The sequence below is a fragment of the Abramis brama genome (assembly GCF_963993115.1).
Source record: "Abramis brama genome assembly, chromosome: 14".
NCBI classification, from domain to species: domain Eukaryota; kingdom Metazoa; phylum Chordata; class Actinopteri; order Cypriniformes; family Leuciscidae; genus Abramis; species Abramis brama.
This window is the reverse complement of record NC_139976.1, coordinates 38,688,536-38,712,724: the sequence shown is the minus strand read 5'-3', so window position 1 is coordinate 38,712,724 and position 24,189 is coordinate 38,688,536. Positions and strand designations below refer to the sequence as shown.

Sequence of the window (24,189 nt, the reverse complement as noted above, 5' to 3'; positions counted from 1 at the left end):
ATACAGAATTAAAATATATTGCTTGAATAAACATTCTCTAATTCTAAGTTACACTCAGATCATCATATATAGGAGAATGAGTGTGATGGATTTCAAAGCTTGTTTTAAGAAATAAGTGTCCTGTGTTGCTTTTCCTGGGCTTTTATTTTGTAATTGTTGCTCTGTTCTTGTGTCGTTCAGTTCCTTTACACCTGTCTGCCTGTTGACGACTGTGATGATCGGTTAATCTGCTTGTTTTTGATCTGGATTCTATGATCTTCTGCAAATAAATCCTCCTGAGATCCAAACACTTAATAAATATTTCCTAAGAATGTTTTGCTAACGTTCCCATTAAGTTATGAAAACCAAAGTGTTTTAAATGTTTAAAAAAAAGAAGTTTTTTCTTTGTTATGTGAACGTTACATTGTATCATTCTTCAAACATTATGGGAACGTTACTTTAGAATGTTCTCTGAAACATTTAAAAAACGTTAGACAAACGTCCAACTAAAACGTTTCAGCTAAAATGTTCCATGAATGATGTATAAATAATGTTTTTGGTTTACGTTTTAAGAACCTTATTAAAGACCAGATAACTTTGAACGGACGTTTCACTAACGTTTGTTCATGACTTTGCCAGAACGTTAGCTATAATCGCGCTGAGGTTTCAGACTAGCTTTGATTTGGCAGTGTGTTCATGAACGGCTCTACAGATAAAAGTCTCTCACACTCACTCGGTTCTTTCTCATTTGTTTCCAGCCCTGAAGAGTCCGGCTTCGTTCCACGAACAGAGGAAAAGTCTGGAGCGATCCAAGGTTAGTTAGAAGCAGGAATATCTCAATATCTCCCAGAATCCTTTACAAACATTCAGGTCGAGGAATGATTATAAACTGCAGCATTTTCTGACATCAGAGCTAGTTAAAACTGCAGTCCGTAACCCCTTTTTTTGGGTTAAAAATTATCCAAAATAATTTTTTAGCAAGTACATAATCAGCCAGTGTTCAAAACTCTCTGCTTGCCGTAGCTCGATTCAAAACAGTAACAGTAATGTGTTTAACTCCAGTGGTACTGGTGGATTTCAGCGGGAAATCTTTGCGTCATTCCGTCACATCTGTCCACATAAAGAAGAGTCTCGGCTAGTCGGCGATGAGTGTGAGGATGCTGGAGGTGGAGATTTATAGCCTTTTCTCACAGCACTTGATATAATTAAACTTGATGGCGGATTCAGAAAGGTTCAAACGACAATCACTGGAGATTCACCCGTTGTAAAATGCAAAAGATGTCGGACTTGGGAGTGGCTACAGAAAAACAGAGACGGCAACCGGCCCATGCGAAAACAAGGATAAATATCGGAAGGGCATTAAATGTCACGCAATGCTGATGTTGTTAACATTAACAATTTGAGAACAGAGTATAATTTGCACGGTTTGACGTGATATGATAAGCGATCGTTAGATTTAATCAGCCTTAAATTTCCCTTAGTTGGTCAGAACAAAAGTGGATGTTACTTGTTCAGAACATTTTCCGGTGAAAATTCTTATGTTGGTCATACTTCCAAAAGCAGAATCTGTGATTGCGAATGCCAGGATCCACACCGGCGGCGACTGACAGCCGCACATTCTCCTCAAAACACTGGATTCATCCGCGCTGTGCCGTGCCGAGGCACAACCCGCATAAAGTTGATCATTCCGCGAATAACTGCAATTGCAGATTTCGAACAGAGATGGCGACAAAGAGGAAAAACTACGGACTGCAGCTTTAATATACTGGGCCCTATCTCGCACCCAGCGCAATTGACTTTGTACAGCGACGCATGTGTCATTCCTATTTTGCACCCGACGCACAGCAGACTTTTCCCTCCACTGACGCACGTCGGTAAATTAGGGAATGAACTTGCGCTCCCGGGGGCGGTTCAGCGAAAAGAGGAGGCGTGATCCGGCGCAAACGTTCCCTGGTGCTATTTTGCAGTTTCAGAAAACAATTCCGCCACTGACCAGGAGAAACCTCGTCTAAAGTCAGCGGCGCGTTGAGCATGTTATTCAGATGCTATTTTAAGGGCACATGCTTGGCCATAATGTAGCGTGTGCACAACGCACATACACTTTGCTTATCTCATCTACACAGACGCAGCAGTTTTCATTTTTAGAAAACCATACATTATTTCAAGGAAAAATATTAACACACGAGGGAAATCATTGTTGTGTCCATGAAGATGTGAAAAAATAGGCATAAATCTAGCTTACACATTTACCCAAATTATCATACGCCTGTTTAACCGAAGCTAATTTGGGTGTGTTTCTCCATCCCCAGTGTCACTTCTCTGTGTTTTACGGCCCTGACGAGAACGTCGGTCTCCTCGGCTGTGAACCGCTCCTGGCGTGCGTCTGGCAAATCCGCCGTTATAATAGCAATCCGCCATGGAACAAGCGCGCCTGCTCTTAAAGGGAATGTGAGATGAGGCTCTGATTGGTTTATTTCACGTTACGCCCCAAACCACACCTATGAGTAATGAAGCTACTTCAGACCAACACATTTTAGAGTCATTTATCCCGCCGGTATAATAGCAACAGCGCCCGAGATCCGCCCACAAAGTTACTTGCGTTTCGCGCTTGATACTTGCGTTTCAGATCGTTAAAATAGGGCCCAATGTCTTGGTCTAGTCGGGTTTATTTCTACAGCGCTTTATACAAAAAAAGTGTTTCAAAGCAGCTTTGCAGTGACCAACAGGAAAAATTCATCAGTTATGAAACAAATAGCATTTCACACACACACTATATCGTTCAAAGGTTTGGGGTCGGTAAGATTTTTAATGTTTCTGAAAGTCTCTTCTGCTCATCAAAACTGCATTTATTTGATCAAAAATTCAGTGAAATATTATTAGAATGTAAATCAGCTGTTCTCTATGTGAATATATAGTAAAGTGTAATTTATTCCTGTGATCAAAGCTGAATTTTCAGCATCATTACTCCAGTCTTCAGTGTCACATGATCCTTCAGAAATCATTCTAATATGATGATTAAAAACAATAAATCCTCTTATCGGCCCTAAACTTTTGAACGCTACTGTATAAAGCACCTCTAAAAAGAGTGTCATTAATCAGTTCAATAACTGTGTCACTGCTGCAAAATTCAATTATGAATAAAATTTAATTCTGATATAAGCAGATGTTTTGTGAAAGTGTGTAAAAATCCTACTCGTTATATTTAATGTTTTATAATATGTGATGTTGCAGACTGGAGATTACTTAAAACACAAAATCAGAAGCAGACCAGAGAAATCCGAGCTCGTCAACATGCATATTCTACAAGGTAAAGGCTTTTAATCATAAAATATATGCATAGAATGATTAATAGGTGTCTAATGAACCTGGCTGTGTGTATTATGAATATTTTTGGCTCTTTTTCTTCATCTTTTGTAAGTCACTAAATGCATGAATGTAAGTAAAAATACAAGATTGAAATTACGAGTTTGACGAGCGTCTCGATCCCGGTTTATTCCGGAGTGACTCTGGTTCTGCATAGTGTGTGTTTGAGTGAAGAGCTTGTGGATCGTGTGTGTGTTTCAGTGTAGAGCTTGTGTTTCATGTGTGTGTTTGAGTGAAGAGCTTGTGTTTCATGTGTGTGTTTGAGTGAAGAGCTTGTGTTTCATGTGTGTGTTTGAGTGAAGAGTTTGTGTTTCATGTGTTTGAGTGAAGAGCTTGTGCTTCATGTGTGTGTTTGAGAGAAGAGCTTGTGTTTCATGTGTGTGTTTCAGTGTAGAGCTTGTGTTTCATGTGTGTGTTTGAGTGAAGAGCTTGTGTTTCATGTGTGTGTTTCAGTGTAGAGCTTGTGTTTCATGTGTGTGTGTTTCAGTGTAGAGCTTGTGTCTCATGTGTGTGTTTGAGTGAAGAGCTTGTGTTTCATGTGTTTGAGTGAAGAGCTTGTGCTTCGTGTGTGTTTGAGAGAAGAGCTTGTGTTTCATGTGTGTGTTTGAGTGAAGAGCTTGTGTATCATGTGTGTGTTTGAGTGAAGAGCTTGTGTATCATGTGTGTGTTTGAGTGAAGAGCTTGTGTTTCATGTGTGTGTTTGAGTGAAGAGCTTGTGTATCGTGTGTGTGTGTTTGAGTGAAGAGCTTGTGTTTCATGTGTTTGAGTGAAGAGCTTGTGCTTCATGTGTGTGTTTGAGAGAAGAGCTTGTGTTTCATGTGTGTGTTTGAGTGAAGAGCTTGTGTTTCATGTGTGTGTTTGAGTGAAGAGCTTGTGGATCGTGTGTGTGTTTGAGTGAAGAGCTTGTGTTTCATGTGTGTGTTTGAGTGAAGAGCTTGTGCTTCATGTGTGTGTTTGAGTGAAGAGCTTGTGGATCGTGTGTGTGTTTGAGAGAAGAGCTTGTGTTTCATGTGTGTGTTTGAGTGAAGAGCTTGTGGATTGTGTGTGTGTTTGAGTGGAGAGCTTGTGTTTCATGTGTGTGTTTGAGTGAAGAGCTTGTGGATCGTGTGTGTGTGTTTGAGTGAAGAGCTTGTGGATCGTGTGTGTGTTTGAGTGAAGAGCTTGTGTTTCATGTATGTTTTTGAGTGTAGAGCTTGTGTCTCATGTGTGTGTTTGAGTGAAGAGCTTGTGGATCGTGTGTGTGTGTTTGAGTGAAGAGCTTGTGGATCGTGTGTGTGTGTGTTTGAGTGAAGAGCTTGTGTTTCATGTGTGTGTTTGAGAGAATAGCTTGTGTTTCATGTGTGTTTGAGTGAAGAGCTTGTGGATCGTGTGTGTGTGTTTGAGTGAAGAGCTTGTGGATCGTGTGTGTGTGTGTTTGAGTGAAGAGCTTGTGTTTCATGTGTGTGTTTGAGAGAATAGCTTGTGTTTCATGTGTGTTTGAGTGAAGAGCTTGTGGATCGTGTGTGTGTGTTTGAGTGAAGAGCTTGTGTTTCATGTGTTTGTTTGAGTGAAGAGCTTGTGGATCATGTGTGTGTTTGAGTGAAGAGCTTGTGGATCGTGTGTGTGTGTTTGAGTGAAGAGCTTGTGTTTCATGTGTGTTTTTGAGTGTAGAGCTTGTGTTTCATGTGTGTGTTTGAGTGAAGAGCTTGTGGATTGTGTGTGTGTGTGTTTGAGTGAAGAGCTTGTGTTTCATGTGTGTGTTTGAGAGAATAGCTTGTGTTTTTTGTGTGTTTGAGTGAAGAGCTTGTGGATCGTGTGTGTGTGTTTGAGTGAAGAGCTTGTGTTTCATGTGTTTGTTTGAGTGAAGAGCTTGTGTTTCATGTGTGTGTTTGAGTGAAGAGCTTGTGTTTCATGTGTGTGTTTGAGTGAAGAGCTTGTGTTTCATGTGTGTGTTTGAGTGAAGAGCTTGTGGATCGTGTGTGTGATTCAGTGTAGAGCTTGTGTTTCATGTGTGTGTTTGAGTGAAGAGCTTGTGTTTCATGTGTTTGTTTGAGTGAAGAGCTTGTGGATCGTGTGTGTGTTTCAGTGTAGAGCTTGTGTTTCATGTGTGTGTTTGAGTGAAGAGCTTGTGTTTCATGTGTTTGTTTGAGTGAAGAGCTTGTGGATCATGTGTGTGTTTGAGTGAAGAGCTTGTGGATCGTGTGTGTGTTTCAGTGTAGAGCTTGTGTTTCATGTGTGTGTTTGAGTGAAGAGCTTGTGTATCGTGTGTGTGTTTGAGTGAAGAGCTTGTGTATCATGTGTGTGTTTGAGTGAAGAGCTTGTGTATCGTGTGTGTGTGTGTGTTTGAGTGAAGAGCTTGTGGATCGTGTGTGTGTGTTTGAGTGTAGAGCTTGTGTTTCATGTGTGTGTTTGAGTGAAGAGCTTGTGTTTCATGTGTGTGTTTGAGTGAAGAGCTTGTGTATCGTGTGTGTGTGTGTGTTTGAGTGTAGAGCTTGTGTTTCATGTGTGTGTTTCAGTGTAGAGCTTGTGGATTGTGTGTGTGTTTGAGTGAACAGCTTGTGGATCGTGTGTGTGTTTGAGTGAAGAGCTTGTGTATCGTGTGTGTGTGTTTGAGTGAAGAGCTTGTGTTTCATGTGTGTGTTTCAGCGTAGAGTTTGTGGATTGTGTGTGTGTTTGAGTGAAGAGCTTGTGTTTCATGTGTGTGTTTGAGTGAAGAGCTTGTGTATCGTGTGTGTGTGTTTGAGTGAAGAGCTTGTGTTTCATGTGTTTGTTTGAGTGAAGAGCTTGTGGATCATGTGTGTGTTTGAGTGAAGAGCTTGTGGATCGTGTGTGTGTTTCAGTGTAGAGCTTGTGTTTCATGTGTGTTTTTGAGTGTAGAGCTTGTGTTTCATGTGTGTGTTTGAGTGAAGAGCTTGTGGATCGTGTGTGTGTGTGTTTGAGTGAAGAGCTTGTGGATCGTGTGTGTGTGTGTTTGAGTGAAGAGCTTGTGTTTCATGTGTGTGTTTGAGAGAATAGCTTGTGTTTCATGTGTGTTTGAGTGAAGAGCTTGTGGATCGTGTGTGTGTGTTTGAGTGAAGAGCTTGTGTTTCATGTGTTTGTTTGAGTGAAGAGCTTGTGTATCGTGTGTGTGTTTCAGTGTAGAGCTTGTGTTTCATGTGTGTGTGTGTGTTTGTTTGAGTGAAGAGCTTGTGGATCGTGTGTGTGTGTGTTTGAGTGAAGAGCTTGTGGATCGTGTGTGTGTGTGTTTGAGTGAAGAGCTTGTGTTTCATGTGTGTGTTTGAGAGAATAGCTTGTGTTTCATGTGTGTTTGAGTGAAGAGCTTGTGGATCGTGTGTGTGTGTTTGAGTGAAGAGCTTGTGTTTCATGTGTGTTTGAGTGAAGAGCTTGTGGATCGTGTGTGTGTTTCAGTGTAGAGCTTGTGTTTCATGTGTGTGTTTGAGTGAAGAGCTTGTGTATCGTGTGTGTGTGTGTGTTTGAGTGAAGAGCTTGTGTATCATGTGTGTGTTTGAGTGAAGAGCTTGTGTTTCATGTGTGTGTTTGAGTGAAGAGCTTGTGTATCGTGTGTGTGTGTGTGTTTGAGTGAAGAGCTTGTGTATCGTGTGTGTGTGTTTGAGTGAAGAGCTTGTGGATCGTGTGTGTGTGTTTGAGTGTAGAGCTTGTGTTTCATGTGTGTGTTTGAGTGAAGAGCTTGTGTTTCATGTGTGTGTTTGAGTGAAGAGCTTGTGTTTCATGTGTGTGTTTGAGTGAAGAGCTTGTGTATCGTGTGTGTGTGTGTTTGAGTGTAGAGCTTGTGTTTCATGTGTGTGTTTCAGTGTAGAGCTTGTGGATTGTGTGTGTGTTTGAGTGAACAGCTTGTGGATCGTGTGTGTGTTTGAGTGAAGAGCTTGTGTTTCATGTGTGTGTTTCAGCGTAGAGTTTGTGGATTGTGTGTGTGTTTGAGTGAAGAGCTTGTGTTTCATGTGTGTGTTTGAGTGAAGAGCTTGTGTATCGTGTGTGTGTGTTTGAGTGAAGAGCTTGTGTTTCATGTGTTTGTTTGAGTGAAGAGCTTGTGGATCATGTGTGTGTTTGAGTGAAGAGCTTGTGGATCGTGTGTGTGTTTCAGTGTAGAGCTTGTGTTTCATGTGTGTTTTTGAGTGTAGAGCTTGTGTTTCATGTGTGTGTTTGAGTGAAGAGCTTGTGGATCGTGTGTGTGTGTGTTTGAGTGAAGAGCTTGTGGATCGTGTGTGTGTGTGTTTGAGTGAAGAGCTTGTGTTTCATGTGTGTGTTTGAGAGAATAGCTTGTGTTTCATGTGTGTTTGAGTGAAGAGCTTGTGGATCGTGTGTGTGTGTTTGAGTGAAGAGCTTGTGTTTCATGTGTTTGTTTGAGTGAAGAGCTTGTGTATCGTGTGTGTGTGTTTCAGTGTAGAGCTTGTGTTTCATGTGTGTGTGTGTGTTTGTTTGAGTGAAGAGCTTGTGGATCGTGTGTGTGTGTGTTTGAGTGAAGAGCTTGTGGATCGTGTGTGTGTGTGTTTGAGTGAAGAGCTTGTGTTTCATGTGTGTGTTTGAGAGAATAGCTTGTGTTTCATGTGTGTTTGAGTGAAGAGCTTGTGGATCGTGTGTGTGTGTTTGAGTGAAGAGCTTGTGTTTCATGTGTGTTTGAGTGAAGAGCTTGTGGATCGTGTGTGTGTTTCAGTGTAGAGCTTGTGTTTCATGTGTGTGTTTGAGTGAAGAGCTTGTGTATCGTGTGTGTGTGTGTGTTTGAGTGAAGAGCTTGTGTATCATGTGTGTGTTTGAGTGAAGAGCTTGTGTTTCATGTGTGTGTTTGAGTGAAGAGCTTGTGTATCGTGTGTGTGTGTGTGTTTGAGTGAAGAGCTTGTGTATCGTGTGTGTGTGTTTGAGTGAAGAGCTTGTGGATCGTGTGTGTGTGTTTGAGTGTAGAGCTTGTGTTTCATGTGTGTGTTTGAGTGAAGAGCTTGTGTTTCATGTGTGTGTTTGAGTGAAGAGCTTGTGTTTCATGTGTGTGTTTGAGTGAAGAGCTTGTGTATCGTGTGTGTGTGTGTTTGAGTGTAGAGCTTGTGTTTCATGTGTGTGTTTCAGTGTAGAGCTTGTGGATTGTGTGTGTGTTTGAGTGAACAGCTTGTGGATCGTGTGTGTGTTTGAGTGAAGAGCTTGTGTTTCATGTGTGTGTTTGATTGAAGAGCTTGTGTATCGTGTGTGTGTGTTTGAGTGAAGAGCTTGTGTTTCATGTGTGTGTTTCAGCGTAGAGTTTGTGGATTGTGTGTGTGTTTGAGTGAAGAGCTTGTGTTTCATGTGTGTGTTTGAGTGAAGAGCTTGTGTATCGTGTGTGTGTGTTTGAGTGAAGAGCTTGTGTTTCATGTGTTTGAGTGAAGAGCTTGTGTTTCATGTGTGTGTTTGAGTGAAGAGCTTGTGTATCGTGTGTGTGTGTTTGAGTGTAGAGCTTGTGCTTCATGTGTGTGTTTGAGTGAAGAGCTTGTGTTTCATGTGTGTGTTTCAGTGTAGAGCTTGTGTTTCATGTGTGTGTTTCAGTGTAGAGCTTGTGTCTCATGTGTGTGTTTGAGTGAAGAGCTTGTGGATTGTGTGTGTGTTTGAGTGAAGAGCTTGTGTTTCATGTGTGTGTTTCAGTGTAGAGCTTGTGTTTCATGTGTGTGTTTGAGTGAAGAGCTTGTGTATCGTGTGTGTGTGTTTGAGTGAAGAGCTTGTTTCATGTGTGTGTGTTTGAGTGAAGAGCTTGTGGATCGTGTGTGTGTTTGAGTGAAGAGCTTGTGTTTCATGTGTGTGTTTGAGTGAAGAGCTTGTGTATCGTGTGTGTGTGTTTGAGTGAAGAGCTTGTGTTTCATGTGTGTGTTTGAGTGAAGAGCTTGTTTCATGTGTGTGTTTCAGTGTAGAGCTTGTGGATTGTGTGTGTGTTTGAGTGTAGAGCTTGTGTTTCATGTGTGTGTTTGAGTGAAGAGCTTGTGTATCGTGTGTGTGTGTTTGAGTGAAGAGCTTGTGCTTCATGTGTGTGTTTGAGAGAAGAGCTTGTGTTTCATGTGTGTGTTTCAGTGTAGAGCTTGTGTTTCATGTGTGTGTTTGAGTGAAGAGCTTGTGTATCGTGTGTGTGTGTTTGAGTGAAGAGCTTGTGCTTCATGTGTGTGTTTGAGAGAAGAGCTTGTGTTTCATGTGTGTGTTTCAGTGTAGAGCTTGTGTTTCATGTGTGTGTTTGAGTGAAGAGCTTGTGTTTCATGTGTGTGTTTCAGTGTAGAGCTTGTGTCTCATGTGTGTGTTTGAGTGAAGAGCTTGTGGATCGTGTGTGTGTGTTTGAGTGAAGAGCTTGTGCTTCATGTGTGTGTTTGAGAGAAGAGCTTGTGTATCATGTGTGTGTTTGAGTGAAGAGCTTGTGTTTCATGTGTGTGTGTGTTTGAGTGAAGAGCTTGTGGATCGTGTGTGTGTTTGAGTGAAGAGCTTGTGGATTGTGTGTGTGTTTGAGTGAAGAGCTTGTGTTTCATGTGTGTGTTTCAGTGTAGAGCTTGTGTTTCATGTGTGTGTTTGAGTGAAGAGCTTGTGTATCGTGTGTGTGTGTTTGAGTGAAGAGCTTGTTTCATGTGTGTGTGTTTGAGTGAAGAGCTTGTGGATCGTGTGTGTGTTTGAGTGAAGAGCTTGTGTTTCATGTGTGTGTTTGAGTGAAGAGCTTGTGTATCGTGTGTGTGTGTTTGAGTGAAGAGCTTGTGTTTCATGTGTGTGTTTGAGTGAAGAGCTTGTTTCATGTGTGTGTTTCAGTGTAGAGCTTGTGGATTGTGTGTGTGTTTGAGTGTAGAGCTTGTGTTTCATGTGTGTGTTTGAGTGAAGAGCTTGTGTATCGTGTGTGTGTGTTTGAGTGAAGAGCTTGTGCTTCATGTGTGTGTTTGAGAGAAGAGCTTGTGTTTCATGTGTGTGTTTCAGTGTAGAGCTTGTGTTTCATGTGTGTGTTTGAGTGAAGAGCTTGTGTATCGTGTGTGTGTGTTTGAGTGAAGAGCTTGTGCTTCATGTGTGTGTTTGAGAGAAGAGCTTGTGTTTCATGTGTGTGTTTCAGTGTAGAGCTTGTGTTTCATGTGTGTGTTTGAGTGAAGAGCTTGTGTTTCATGTGTGTGTTTCAGTGTAGAGCTTGTGTCTCATGTGTGTGTTTGAGTGAAGAGCTTGTGGATCGTGTGTGTGTGTTTGAGTGAAGAGCTTGTGCTTCATGTGTGTGTTTGAGAGAAGAGCTTGTGTTTCATGTGTGTGTTTCAGTGTAGAGCTTGTGTTTCATGTGTGTGTTTCAGTGTAGAGCTTGTGGATCGTGTGTGTGTTTGAGTGAAGAGCTTGTGGATTGTGTGTGTGTTTGAGTGAAGAGCTTGTGTTTCATGTGTGTGTTTCAGTGTAGAGCTTGTGTTTCATGTGTGTGTTTGAGTGAAGAGCTTGTGGATCGTGTGTGTGTTTGAGTGAAGAGCTTGTGTTTCATGTGTGTGTTTGAGTGAAGAGCTTGTGTTTCATGTGTGTGTTTGAGTGAAGAGCTTGTGTTTCATGTGTGTGTTTGAGTGAAGAGCTTGTGGATCGTGTGTGTGTTTGAGTGAAGAGCTTGTGTTTCATGTGTGTGTTTCAGTGTAGAGCTTGTGTCTCATGTGTGTGTTTGAGTGAAGAGCTTGTGGATCGTGTGTGTGTGTTTGAGTGAAGAGCTTGTGGATCGTGTGTGTGTGTTTGAGTGAAGAGCTTGTGGATTGTGTGTGTGTTTGAGTGAAGAGCTTGTGGATCGTGTGTGTGTGTTTGAGTGAAGAGCTTGTGGATTGTGTGTGTGTTTGAGTGAAGAGCTTGTGGATCGTGTGTGTGTGTTTGAGTGAAGAGCTTGTGGATCGTGTGTGTGTGTTTGAGAGAAGAGCTTGTGGATCGTGTGTGTGTTTAAGAGAAGAGCTTGTGTTTCATGTGTGTGTTTGAGTGAAGAGCTTGTGGATCGTGTGTGTGTGTTTGAGTGAAGAGCTTGTGGATCGTGTGTGTGTGTTTGAGTGAAGAGCTTGTGGATCGTGTGTGTGTGTTTGAGTGAAGAGCTTGTGGATTGTGTGTGTGTTTGAGTGAAGAGCTTGTGGATCGTGTGTGTGTGTTTGAGTGAAGAGCTTGTGGATCGTGTGTGTGTTTGAGAGAAGAGCTTGTGGATCGTGTGTGTGTGTTTGAGTGAAGAGCTTGTGGATCGTGTGTGTGTGTTTGAGTGAAGAGCTTGTGGATTGTGTGTGTGTTTGAGTGAAGAGCTTGTGGATCGTGTGTGTGTGTTTGAGTGAAGAGCTTGTGGATTGTGTGTGTGTTTGAGTGAAGAGCTTGTGGATCGTGTGTGTGTGTTTGAGTGAAGAGCTTGTGTTTCATGTGTGTGTTTGAGTGAAGAGCTTGTGTATCGTGTGTGTGTTTGAGTGAAGAGCTTGTGTTTCATGTGTGTGTGTTTGAGTGAAGAGCTTGTGTATCGTGTGTGTGTTTGAGTGAAGAGCTTGTGTTTCATGTGTGTGTGTTTGAGTGAAGAGCTTGTGTCTCATGTGTGTGTTTGAGTGAAGAGCTTGTGTTTCATGTGTGTGTGTTTGAGTGAAGAGCTTGTGGATCGTGTGTGTGTTTGAGTGAAGAGCTTGTGTCTCATGTGTGTGTGTTTGAGTGAAGAGCTTGTGTATCGTGTGTGTGTTTGAGTGAAGAGCTTGTGTCTCATGTGTGTGTTTGAGTGAAGAGCTTGTGTTTCATGTGTGTGTGTTTGAGTGAAGAGCTTGTGTATCGTGTGTGTGTTTGAGTGAAGAGCTTGTGTCTCATGTGTGTGTTTGAGTGAAGAGCTTGTGGATCGTGTGTGTGTGTTTGAGTGAAGAGCTTGTGGATCGTGTGTGTGTGTTTGAGTGAAGAGCTTGTGGATCGTGTGTGTGTGTGTTTGAGTGAAGAGCTTGTGTTTCATGTGTGTGTTTGAGAGAATAGCTTGTGTTTCATGTGTGTTTGAGTGAAGAGCTTGTGGATCGTGTGTGTGTGTGTGTTTGAGTGAAGAGCTTGTGGATCGTGTGTGTGTTTGAGTGAAGAGCTTGTGGATTGTGTGTGTGTGTGTGTTTGAGTGAAGAGCTTGTGGATCGTGTGTGTGTTTGAGTGAAGAGCTTGTGGATCGTGTGTGTGTTTGAGTGAAGAGCTTGTGTATCGTGTGTGTGTTTCAGTGAAGAGCTTGTGTCTCATGTGTGTTTGAGTGAAGAGCTTGTGGATCGTGTGTGTGTTTGAGAGAAGAGCTTGTGGATTGTGTGTGTGTTTGAGAGAAGAGCTTGTGTTTCATGTGTGTGTTTCAGTGTAGAGCTTGTGTTTCATGTGTGTGTTTCAGTGTAGAGCTTGTGTCTCATGTGTGTGTTTGAGTGAAGAGCTTGTGGATTGTGTGTGTGTGTGTTTGAGTGAAGAGCTTGTGGATCGTGTGTGTGTTTGAGTGAAGAGCTTGTGGATCGTGTGTGTGTTTGAGTGAAGAGCTTGTGTTTCATGTGTTTGTGTGTTTGAGTGAAGAGCTTGTGGATCGTGTGTGTGTTTGAGTGAAGAGCTTGTGTTTCATGTGTGTGTGTGTTTGAGTGAAGAGCTTGTGGATCGTGTGTGTGTTTGAGTGAAGAGCTTGTGTTTCATGTGTTTGTGTGTTTGAGTGAAGAGCTTGTGGATCGTGTGTGTGTTTGAGTGAAGAGCTTGTGGATCGTGTGTGTGTTTGAGTGAAGAGCTTGTGTTTCATGTGTGTGTTTATTACACAGATCCAGTGGGTGAAGACTCCCAGAACACACTGAAGAGAGCCAGGTTTGCTGATGAGCTGAACGAGAAGATCTCTCTCAGACCCGGTCCACTGGAGCTGGTGGAGAAGAACATCATCCCGGTCCATTCCACACTTAAACAAGCCGCCATCACAGGTATCATTAGAGTTATTAGATCGTTTTCAAATAGAGTTATAAGATGCTCCAGTAACTCCTGAAAGCCAAAGCCTCTTCTCAGCTGACAGGGAATGTTCTGGCAAAGTTATGGTCTAACGTTCTTCCGGCAACATTAATAGAGCATTCGTTCAAAGTTATTTGGTGTTTAATAATGTTCTCAAAACATCAGCACAGAAATTCTCTCTTTAACGTGGAGCTGGGTTATTCTAGTTAACCAAAACCAAAACCAATAAAATAAAATAAAATAAAAAAATAAAATAAAAAAATAAAAAAATAAAATAAAATAAAATAAAATAAAAAATAAAATAAAATAAAATAAAATAAAATAAAATAAAATAAAATAAAACATTTTCATTACTTGAAATAAAATAAACGTTAACTGTAATAAAATAAAAAAATTCATAAACTTATTTTATTTTAGCTAGTGTTACCAAGTTACCAACATGTAGTTTCATGTTCTAAACGAACTAAAACTTAACATAAAACAATTTGTAAATGTTTTAACAACAAAAACTTTGTTTACTGGAAATATAAAAATAAAGATTAATTCACAGTATTAATGAGAAGTATAATTGTGTGTGTGTGTGAGTGTGTGTGTGTGTGTGTGTGTGTGTGTGTGTGTGTGTGTGTGTGTGTGTGTGTGTGTGTGTGTGTGTGTGTAACTGATCTGATATCTGAGCATGTGAGCTGCCAGCAGCAGTGCAGGGACTGCTTTCAATCAGGTTCTCTGCTGGGCACACACACGTCACACTCACTGGTGTGTGAGAGTTATTTCCTTCACTTGTTGATGTTGGACGGCGTGTGATATTGTGACGAGGCCCAGCGAGCAGCTGATCTCAGATCCTCTCAGTGTGTGTGAAGAAAACGCCTGTGCAATGCCATTATTACTTTATTTATAGTCATAGAGGACAAGAGAAGAGAATATGAGAATAAATATATATAATAATAATACTAATAATAATTATTATTGTCTTTCAGTCAGTGTAGAAAGTGTCCAAATGATGTCACTTCGTTGACCTCAACATTTTTAACTCTTTCCCCACCAGCTGTGTTTCCATCCACATTTTTTTGGATCTCACATAAAAAAATACTGGATTGAAATGCCAAAATGTGCATAAATTCTAAAAATGCAGATAAAAACATGCACTCAATTGAGGCTGATAATTGTTTATCCGATTAGAAGACATGCACATAAACTATGATGGAAACACGTTTACTGAATAAATCCCCTGATGTGTAACTTAACCATCAGCGTCAGCTGTGATTGGATATACCAGTGGACCAATGGCGTCGCAGCATCTCTAATGCTAGTTTGGTGTTTCTGAAACGCCGGACTGTGTGGTCAGAATGATTTAGTGTTATTCCCTCCAGAAGCGTCTCACACGAGTGTGTTCCCGAACACCAGCATCCGAACGCTAGAGAACACGACAGCGTTTACTGTGTTTCGTCTGACGCTCTGAGACACACTCGTTTATGATGGAGGGAAAACAACCAGAAACTTACAGTTTATTACTGATATTTTGTGGCGGTTTTGTTCTCTTGAACATGCTTTATGCAGTATTCCAAGTTAAATTCTCAACTTTGGATGGAAACACAGCCATGGATGCATCAGTGAATCAGAGCATCTGCACTAACGGCACATTTTAATGCACATTTGAACAGAGACTTTATTCAAAGTTCTCTGACAAAAGCAGATTACGACACACATACAGTGCTGGTCAGAATTATTTGCCCCCTTGGTAAATATGATCAAAGATGGCTGTAAAAAATACATCTGCATTGTTTATCCTTTTGATATTTTATTTTAAAAAAATGCAAAAATGTAACCTTTCATTGAAGTAAAAGAATTGAAAGTGGGGGGGAAATCACATTATGAAATAAATGTTTTTCTCCAAAATGTGTTGGGAATAATTATTTGCACCCTTTATTAAATACTTTTTGCAACCTCCTTTTGCCAAGATAACAGCTCTGAGTCTTCTCCTATAATGCCTGATGAGTTTGGAGATTAGAGAGCATTCCTCTAGACAGAATCTCTCCAGATCCTTCAGATTCCCAGATCCATGTTGGTGCTTCTTCTCTTCAGTTCAGCCCACTCCTTTTCTATAGGGTTCAGGTCAGGGACTGGGATGGCCATTGCAGATGCTTGGTTTTGTGCTCAGTGACACATTTTTGTTTTGATTTTGATGTTTGTTTTTGGATCACTGTCCTGTTGGAAGATCCAGTCGTGTCAGTTACTTTTAGTAACGTTCTATAGCACTGTATGCAATCTTCAGCTACAGTCAAACCAGACATTATTCACACACCAGATATCATTTTTGATATTTTTTTACTAGTGTGTGCAGGACAATATAGTTCATTTATGTAAGTGAGGAGAAAATAAAGTAAATGTGACATATTATACCCAAATATTCTTCATACAGTGACTACCAGTAAAATCTATACAAATTTGGGACCAAAAATGATTCGGACACTTTGAGCTGATCATGTTTTGCTGAAGTGTGTTTTCTTTAATTGCTAATGCTCTTTTTACACACAGACTGAACACAATGAAGCATTGCTTGGTGATTGGTTGAGCTAAACTGGTATTATCTAATTGTGTAGTTAAATTTAACAGCTGACAGATATTCAACATAATTCATGTGTGAGACAGTCTAACAGAAGGACGGACAAAACCAGTCAAATATCAACTGAGTTCTGCTCATATTTTATTACCATTTTCTAAACTATAGCGAATAAACTGTGATCATGTGAGAAATGTTGAAGGTCTCTGAATACATGTTGGTTTGACTGTGTATAAAGGCGGTTTTAATCTGAAGTGTGTACAGCGTCTCCGTCTGATGAAACACCTTTGTTGGAGGTTTGGATGGAGACGCATAAATCACAGCGAGTCAAACAGAGAAACAGAGAAACGCTCATTTGATCTCCAGTGAAAGGCTGGATCTAAATACAGCTGCTGTTTGTCTCAGTAAAACACACTCCTCTTCCAGCAGAGTTCATATAAACCGTCGGCCTCGACCTCATACACTGCGTTTACACACCGCTCCGGGGAACATGCGAGTGTTTACATCAGTGTGTCTGAAATGTGATCTGAGGGAGAACACACACGGTCCGAGCGCATAGTAAACACACACTCCACATCAAGTGTTTGTTCAGAGGATTCTGAGGAATCTGCATCATAATCTCTCACACTCATCAGCACAGCTGACAGAAACATGCACAACGCTTTCATAACGTTCCAAAACTTTACTTTTGAACCAGTGTTATTTTAGTATCATTGAGACACTATTATACTTTCCATTAATATTGTGCATTAAGCTTTATTTTTATATTTCCAATTTTAATTTTTAATTTTTTTTTGTTAAAACATGTCTATAGAGTTTTTATTAATTGTTTATTTAGTCGTTTAGAAGATAAACCAAAATGAAAGAAAGAAAACTTTTTTATGAATATTTTATTTTATTTCAGTTAATGCTAATTTTATTGCAAGTAATGAAAATGTTTTTTTTCATACACACACACACACAGGTTTGTTTTGCTATACTTGTGAGGACATTCCATAGGCGTAATGAATTTTATACTTTACAAATTGTATATTCTGTCCACTTACACTAACCTGACCCCTAACACTACCCATCACACACACACACACACACACACACACACACACACTAACCCGACCCCTAAACCTACCCATTACACACACACACACACACACACACACACACACTAACCCTAAACCTACCCATCTCTCACACACACACACACACACACTAACCCGACCCCTAAACCTACCCATTACACACACACACACACACACACACACACACTAACACGACCCCTAAACCTACCCATTACACACACACACACTAACCCGACCCCTAAACCTACCCATCTCACACACACACACACACACACACACACACTAACCCGACCCCTAAACCTACCCATTTCTCACACACGTACACACACACACACACACACACACACACACACACACACACACACACACCTGTGCACGACTGTGAGTAAGTGAGAGTGTTCAACAGTAGCACTCGCATCAGACGCAAACAGACTTTTACTCAAATATTTACACAGATTCAGAGCCTTGTACTCAAACACTGCAGGCGTTTAGATGTCCATCGTCTCAGCTGAACCCCGATGTATGCATCACACACACACACACACACACCGAACACACACACACACTGTCTCATCTCTGCTCTGTTAGTCTTCTCGGATTGATCTGTTATCCTCGTGTGTGTGTGTGTGTCCCTCTCATCCCTCAGTGTCTCCTGAACCTGTGTGTTTATCCTCATGTGTGTGTGTGTGAGTCCCATATCTCACTGTCCCTCTTCTCTCAGGTTCTCATGGGAAGCTCCCAAGGCCCGAGGACTCGTATGTGTTTGAGGAGGAGAGCAGCAGCGAGAGTCTTTCTCCAGAGTCGCTCTCAGAGAACAAGACCTCGCCAACACACACCAGCACTGAACACGTGAGTCACTTACACACACACCAGCACTGAACACGTGAGTCACTTACACACACCAGCACTGAACACGTGAGTCACTTACACACACAACAGCACTGAACACGTGAGTCACTTACACACACACCAGCACTGAACACGTGAGTCACTTACACACACCAGCACTGAACACGTGAGTCACTTACACACACAACAGCACTGAACACGTGAGTCACTTACACACACCAGCACTGAACACGTGAGTCACTTACACACACCAGCGCTGAACACGTGAGTCACTTACACACACCAGCGCTGAACACGTGAGTCACTTACACACACCAGCACTGAACACGTCACTTACACACACCAGCACTGAACACGTCACTTACACACACCAGCACTGAACACGTCACTTACACACACCAGCACTGAACACGTGAGTCACTTACACACACCAGCACTGAACACGTGAGTCACTTACACACACCAGCACTGAACACGTCACTTACACACACCAGCACTGAACACGCGAGTAACTTACACACACCAGCACTGAACACGTGAGTCACTTACACACACCAGCACTGAACACGTCACTTACACACACCAGCACTGAACACGTCACTTACACACACCAGCACTGAACACGTGAGTCACTTACACACACCAGCACTGAACACGTGAGTCACTAACACACACACCAGCACTGAACACGTCACTTACACACACACCATCACTGAACACGTCACTTACACACACACCAGCACTGAACACGTCACTTACACACACCAGCACTGAACATGTGAGTCACTTACACACACCAGCACTGAACACGTGAGTCACTAACACACACACCAGCACTGAACACGTCACTTACACACACCAGCACTGAACACGCAAGTAACTTACACACACCAGCACTGAACATGTGAGTCACTTACACACACCAGCACTGAACACGTGAGTCACTAACACACACACCAGCACTGAACACGTGAGTAACTTACACACACCAGCACTGAACACGTGAGTAACTTACACACACCAGCACTGAACACGTGAGTCACTTACACACACACCAGCACTGAACACGTGAGTAACTTACACACACCAGCACTGAACACGTGAGTAACTTACACACACCAGCACTGAACACGTGAGTCACTTACACACACACCAGCACTGAACACGTGAGTAACTTACACACACCAGCACTGAACACGTGAGTCACTTACACACACACCAGCACTGAACACGTGAGTCACTTACACACACCAGCACTGAACACGCGAGTCACTTACACACACCAGCACTGAACACGTGAGTAACTTACACACACCAGCACTGAACACGTGAGCCACTTACACACACCAGCACTGAACACGTGAGTAACTTACACACACCAGCACTGAACACGTGAGTAACTTACACACACCAGCACTGAACACGTGAGTCACTTACACACACCAGCACTGAACACGTGAGTCACTTACACACACACCAGCACTGAACACGTGAGTCACTTACACACACCAGCACTGAACACGTGAGTCACTTACACACACCAGCACTGAACACGTGAGTCACTAACACACACACCAGCACTGAACACGTCACTTACACACACACCAGCACTGAACACGTGAGTCACTTACACACACCAGCACTGAACACGTGAGTCACTTACACACACCAGCACTGAACACGTCACTTACACACACCAGCACTGAACACGTGAGTCACTAACACACACACCAGCACTGAACACGTGAGTCACTTACACACACCAGCACTGAACACGTGAGTCACTTACACACACCAGCGCTGAACACGTGAGTCACTTACACACACCAGCACTGAACACGTGAGTCACTAACACACACAACAGCACTGAACACGTGAGTCACTTACACACACCAGCACTGAACACGTCACTTACACACACCAGCACTGAACACGTGAGTCACTAACACACACACCAGCACTGAACACGTGAGTCACTTACACACACACCAGCACTGAACACGTGAGTCACTTACACACACCAGCACTGAACACGTGAGTAACTTACACACACCAGCACTGAACACGTGAGTCACTTACACACACACCAGCACTGAACACGTGAGTCACTTACACACACCAGCACTGAACACGCGAGTCACTTACACACACCAGCACTGAACACGTGAGTTTCTTACACACACCAGCACTGAACACGTGAGCCACTTACACACACCAGCACTGAACACGTGAGTAACTTACACACACCAGCACTGAACACGTGAGTAACTTACACACACCAGCACTGAACACGTGAGTCACTTACACACACCAGCACTGAACACGTGAGTCACTTACACACACACCAGCACTGAACACGTGAGTCACTTACACACACCAGCACTGAACACGTGAGTCACTTACACACACCAGCACTGAACACGTGAGTCACTAACACACACACCAGCACTGAACACGTCACTTACACACACACCAGCACTGAACACGTGAGTCACTTACACACACCAGCACTGAACACGTGAGTCACTTACACACACCAGCACTGAACACGTCACTTACACACACCAGCACTGAACACGTGAGTCACTAACACACACACCAGCACTGAACACGTGAGTCACTTACACACACCAGCACTGAACACGTGAGTCACTTACACACACCAGCACTGAACACGTGAGTCACTAACACACACAACAGCACTGAACACGTGAGTCACTTACACACACCAGCACTGAACACGTCACTTACACACACCAGCACTGAACACGTGAGTCACTAACACACACACCAGCACTGAACACGTGAGTCACTTACACACACACCAGCACTGAACACGTGAGTCTGATTAATGGACTACCTGCACAACTACTTCCGCGTTCTACTTATTACATCTCGGGAGTTTCCGGTAACAGCGATTAAAACTTCATGTTCCGATGAATTTGGAAAATTCTGTACACAGTAAACTTCAGAATATCCCTTCTCCTGTCTATTAAAATGTCCAAATTGTTTAATCTTCTAGCGGACACTTATTTTAGGTGCCGTTTAGTCAACTCAATGACTAAATATACATAACCAGAAATAAGTGACATGTACTATTTCAAAACGGAAGTGCGTCACGAAGCTCAGTGCAAGTGGTCCTTTAAAGGGGTGGTATAATGCCCTTTTCACAAGATGTAAAATAAGTCTGTGACGTCCCCAGAGTGTGTGTGAAGTTTCAGCTCAAAATACCCCACAGATATTTTTATATAGCATGTTAAAATTGTCACTTTTTGAGTGTGCGCAAAAACACACTGTTTTGTGTCTGTTCCTTTAAAAGCAAATGAGCTGCTGCTCCCGGCACAGGGGGCGGAGCTTCAAGAGCTCGTGTCCTTTTACCTCACACAGACATGCACTGAAAATTTCAAAAACCTTTAGCCTTTTATGTTCAAACCGGATTCAGACAATGATGGAGAGACTCAAGAAGTGACAACATGTAGAAGCAACAGGACATTGGGTTAGTTGATGAATTTATGTAGCTGATGAGTAGTTATCTTCTAGTCATTGATTAGCATGTTATGATAATCTATATATCACGTTCCCGGGGGCGGGGTTTATGTAAATTCTAGGGTTGGTGATGTCACTAACCCGGGAGGAATGTTGTGTAGTCTCTACCAGCCGTTTGTTGTAGTCCTTAAAAAGCGATTTCTTTAAAAGAAAATATCTCCCTTTGCTTTGAACTTTGAGTGTTGTAACTTTGCAGATGTTGTTTATGCTCAAACAGCAACATTACACACTAACTAAAGTTAGAAAAGTCAAATCATAATCAACCACCCCTTTAAATGTAGAAGTTCAGGTGGTTGAGATCTTCGGCCCCCTGTGGAGGTTCAGGGAACTGCAGGTTCTGCTCAGGATCCGTCTGACAGCTCTTTGACTCGGAGCCTGAGATCAGTGTGTTTCTGACGCAGTGTTTTGTGAATGTTAGAATGATTGCCCGTTCTCTGGTGATAATAAACGACCCGCTGTATGTGCCTGGCATCACATCATCATGACCTGTTGCTACAAAAAAAAAAGCGTGTGTGGAATATTTACTTTAGCGTTGTGGCCTGTGAAAGCTGTAAATTATGTACATGTTTAATAATAATCACCTCATGTGTGGCATTTATTAAATGCAAAGTACTTGGGAAATATACATCAATCTTATAAACAATGTCACCTGCATACCAACTTATGGAAACTCCAAGGTTTGACCTTTGCAGTAATGTTTAACAGAAGACATTATTTATATTTGTTTAACCCTTTAAGACTACTGATTCATATTTGATACAGTCTCTAAAATTCATGCAGTCCTTTGATAGTTTAAGTCAAGTCAACTTTATTTATGTAGCGCTTTATACAATAGGCTACAGATTGTTTCTAAGCAGCTTTACAGTGATAACAGGAAAATAATGCAACAAAGATTGCTTTGGCTGTACAGCAGAGCTAGAAGAGCTAGAAGTCACTGTCCAGTTTAACTAAGTTTTTAATTGATTCATTTTCGTCGTACAAAATATTCGTTATTATCTCTCTTACACAACACCGTTTACAACTGAAAACTGAAAACTTTTTTTGGTGCTCTTTAATGTGGCGTGACTGATAATAGGCGGAGCGCGAGTGAACGCGATCATCTCTTCCTCTTAAACACCAGTTACACAATGAACATCTGAAGGAGTGTTGAAAGATACAGTACAACTTACTGAAACGAATCATAACTCGTGTAATCGCTCAATCAGTGTTTCAAAGGCGGAAAGAAAGACATCAATAAAACGGCTTGTAAACAAAATGTCACATAATTTACCTCAGGCAAGTCATTCAGTTTCCACAACTTGTTAGTTCGCTAGAGAAATGAACTCATTCGCTAAATATATGCACTATATCAGCCTATATATTATATTATATTTTACTTAACCTGTTAGTGAAGTTTTGATTATTTCATGTATGTTTAAAATGTATAACTAGATATAGAAGTTAATGACTAGTATTATTATTTAATATGTCAGGCTTTACAGGGTTAATAACAATTAACGGTATAATAATGTATTATTAAGGGCCCTCAGAGCAAAGACGGCAGCGCTCAAACCCCAGAGGAGAACATGAGCGACGGCCAGGGAACAACACCGATCCCAGTTCAAGCCATGGTCAAGGTAAAACTGAAGTCCTCATCAAATAATAAACTCACTGTAAATCTGATATCTGCTCATTGCATGAAGTTCCTCAAATCCTCTGTTCTTTTCCTGTGCAAAGCAGTCCAAAGTGTCTGAGAAGAACCGCCACAAGAAACCCAAAGACATCAAGCCTAAAGTGAAGAAGCTGAAGTACCACCAGTACATCCCACCGGACCAGAAGGCCGAGCGTTCTCCTCCGGCTCAGATGGACTCAGCGTACGCTCGTCTGCTTCAACAACAGCAGCTCTTCCTACAACTGCAGATCCTCAGCCAGCAGAAACACACACACTCGCAGACACACTCGCAGACCAGCTTCAGTTACCAGATCAACCAGCACAAGTGAGTCCAAACATCATTCTGATAGCTGTCAGAAGCACAAATATCACCGGATTAACTACATCATGTACACACTTGAATCATTGTGTCCTATAAAGGGATGTTCTGTAGTTCTGTTTTTTGCATGAAATGAATCAAAAGTGGCAGTAAAGACATGTATAGTGTTACAAAAGATTCTATTTCAAATAAATGCTGTTCTTTTGAACTTTCTATTCATCGAAGAATCTGCTATCGCGTATCACATTTTGGATGAACTGGCAGTTCAAAAGAACAGCATTTATTTGAAATAGAATCTTTTGTAACATTATAACTTTTTGTAACATCCTTGATGAATAGAAGTATTCTTTTCTTTCACAATTTTTTTTTACTGATGCCAAACGTTTAAATTGTAATGTAACACTGTTCCCTTTCAGTCGGTCACGTTCAACGTTATGTCGACGTGCCAACATAATTGGGATCACTTCAGGGAGCCCTATCATCTTCGAATATCTACAGAACAAGTCAATGCACATTGGCGTGCGAGATTTGCATCTCGGCCCAGCGGGTATAAATACGGAAGCGGTGCACTATCTCTGCTGTGCCTTGCGGCCATTCTCTGGGTGCCTCAGCAATATTGAGAGATCTAAAAGAGTGTTTTTCTTCACAAAAGAGCAAAACACAGACAGGCGTGACACTGTGACCGAGAATGGGTGGTTATGCTTTCCCGGGCCGCCGTAAAGTTTGGGCTTGTGTAGAACCCACCCCCAAGTCCCGAACCTTCTAGGCTGGACGATTGGTTTCTCGGGGCAGGCTGTGCTGGTGCCTTTCTTCCCAGAGGTGCATGAGGAGCTCACTAGGACGTGAACGTTACCTTATTCTGCTAGAAGCCTTCCTAGTGGCTCCTTCCTCCTCACCACCCTCGATGGTGGAGTGGCTAAGGACTTTATGAATATTTCACAATTTTCACTTTTTGTTCGGCCAAAACTTCATT

General features: G+C 42.0%; 1 protein-coding gene across 5 annotated transcripts in view; it reads left to right on the top strand.

Moving 5' to 3' along the window:
• The window catches only part of myocd (myocardin), a 165,176-nt gene that overhangs the window by 122,286 nt on the left and 18,701 nt on the right, over nt 1–24,189 (top strand). For all 5 annotated transcript variants that reach the window (XM_084134623.1, XM_084134624.1, XM_084134622.1 and 2 more), the window contains 6 exons: nt 738–793; nt 3,211–3,286; nt 13,038–13,190; nt 17,573–17,700; nt 22,767–22,862; nt 22,963–23,222. In XM_084134623.1, the coding sequence (XP_083990749.1) occupies nt 738–793; nt 3,211–3,286; nt 13,038–13,190; nt 17,573–17,700; nt 22,767–22,862; nt 22,963–23,222 (769 nt within the window). The remainder of the gene's footprint in view (nt 1–737; nt 794–3,210; nt 3,287–13,037; nt 13,191–17,572; nt 17,701–22,766; nt 22,863–22,962; nt 23,223–24,189) is intronic.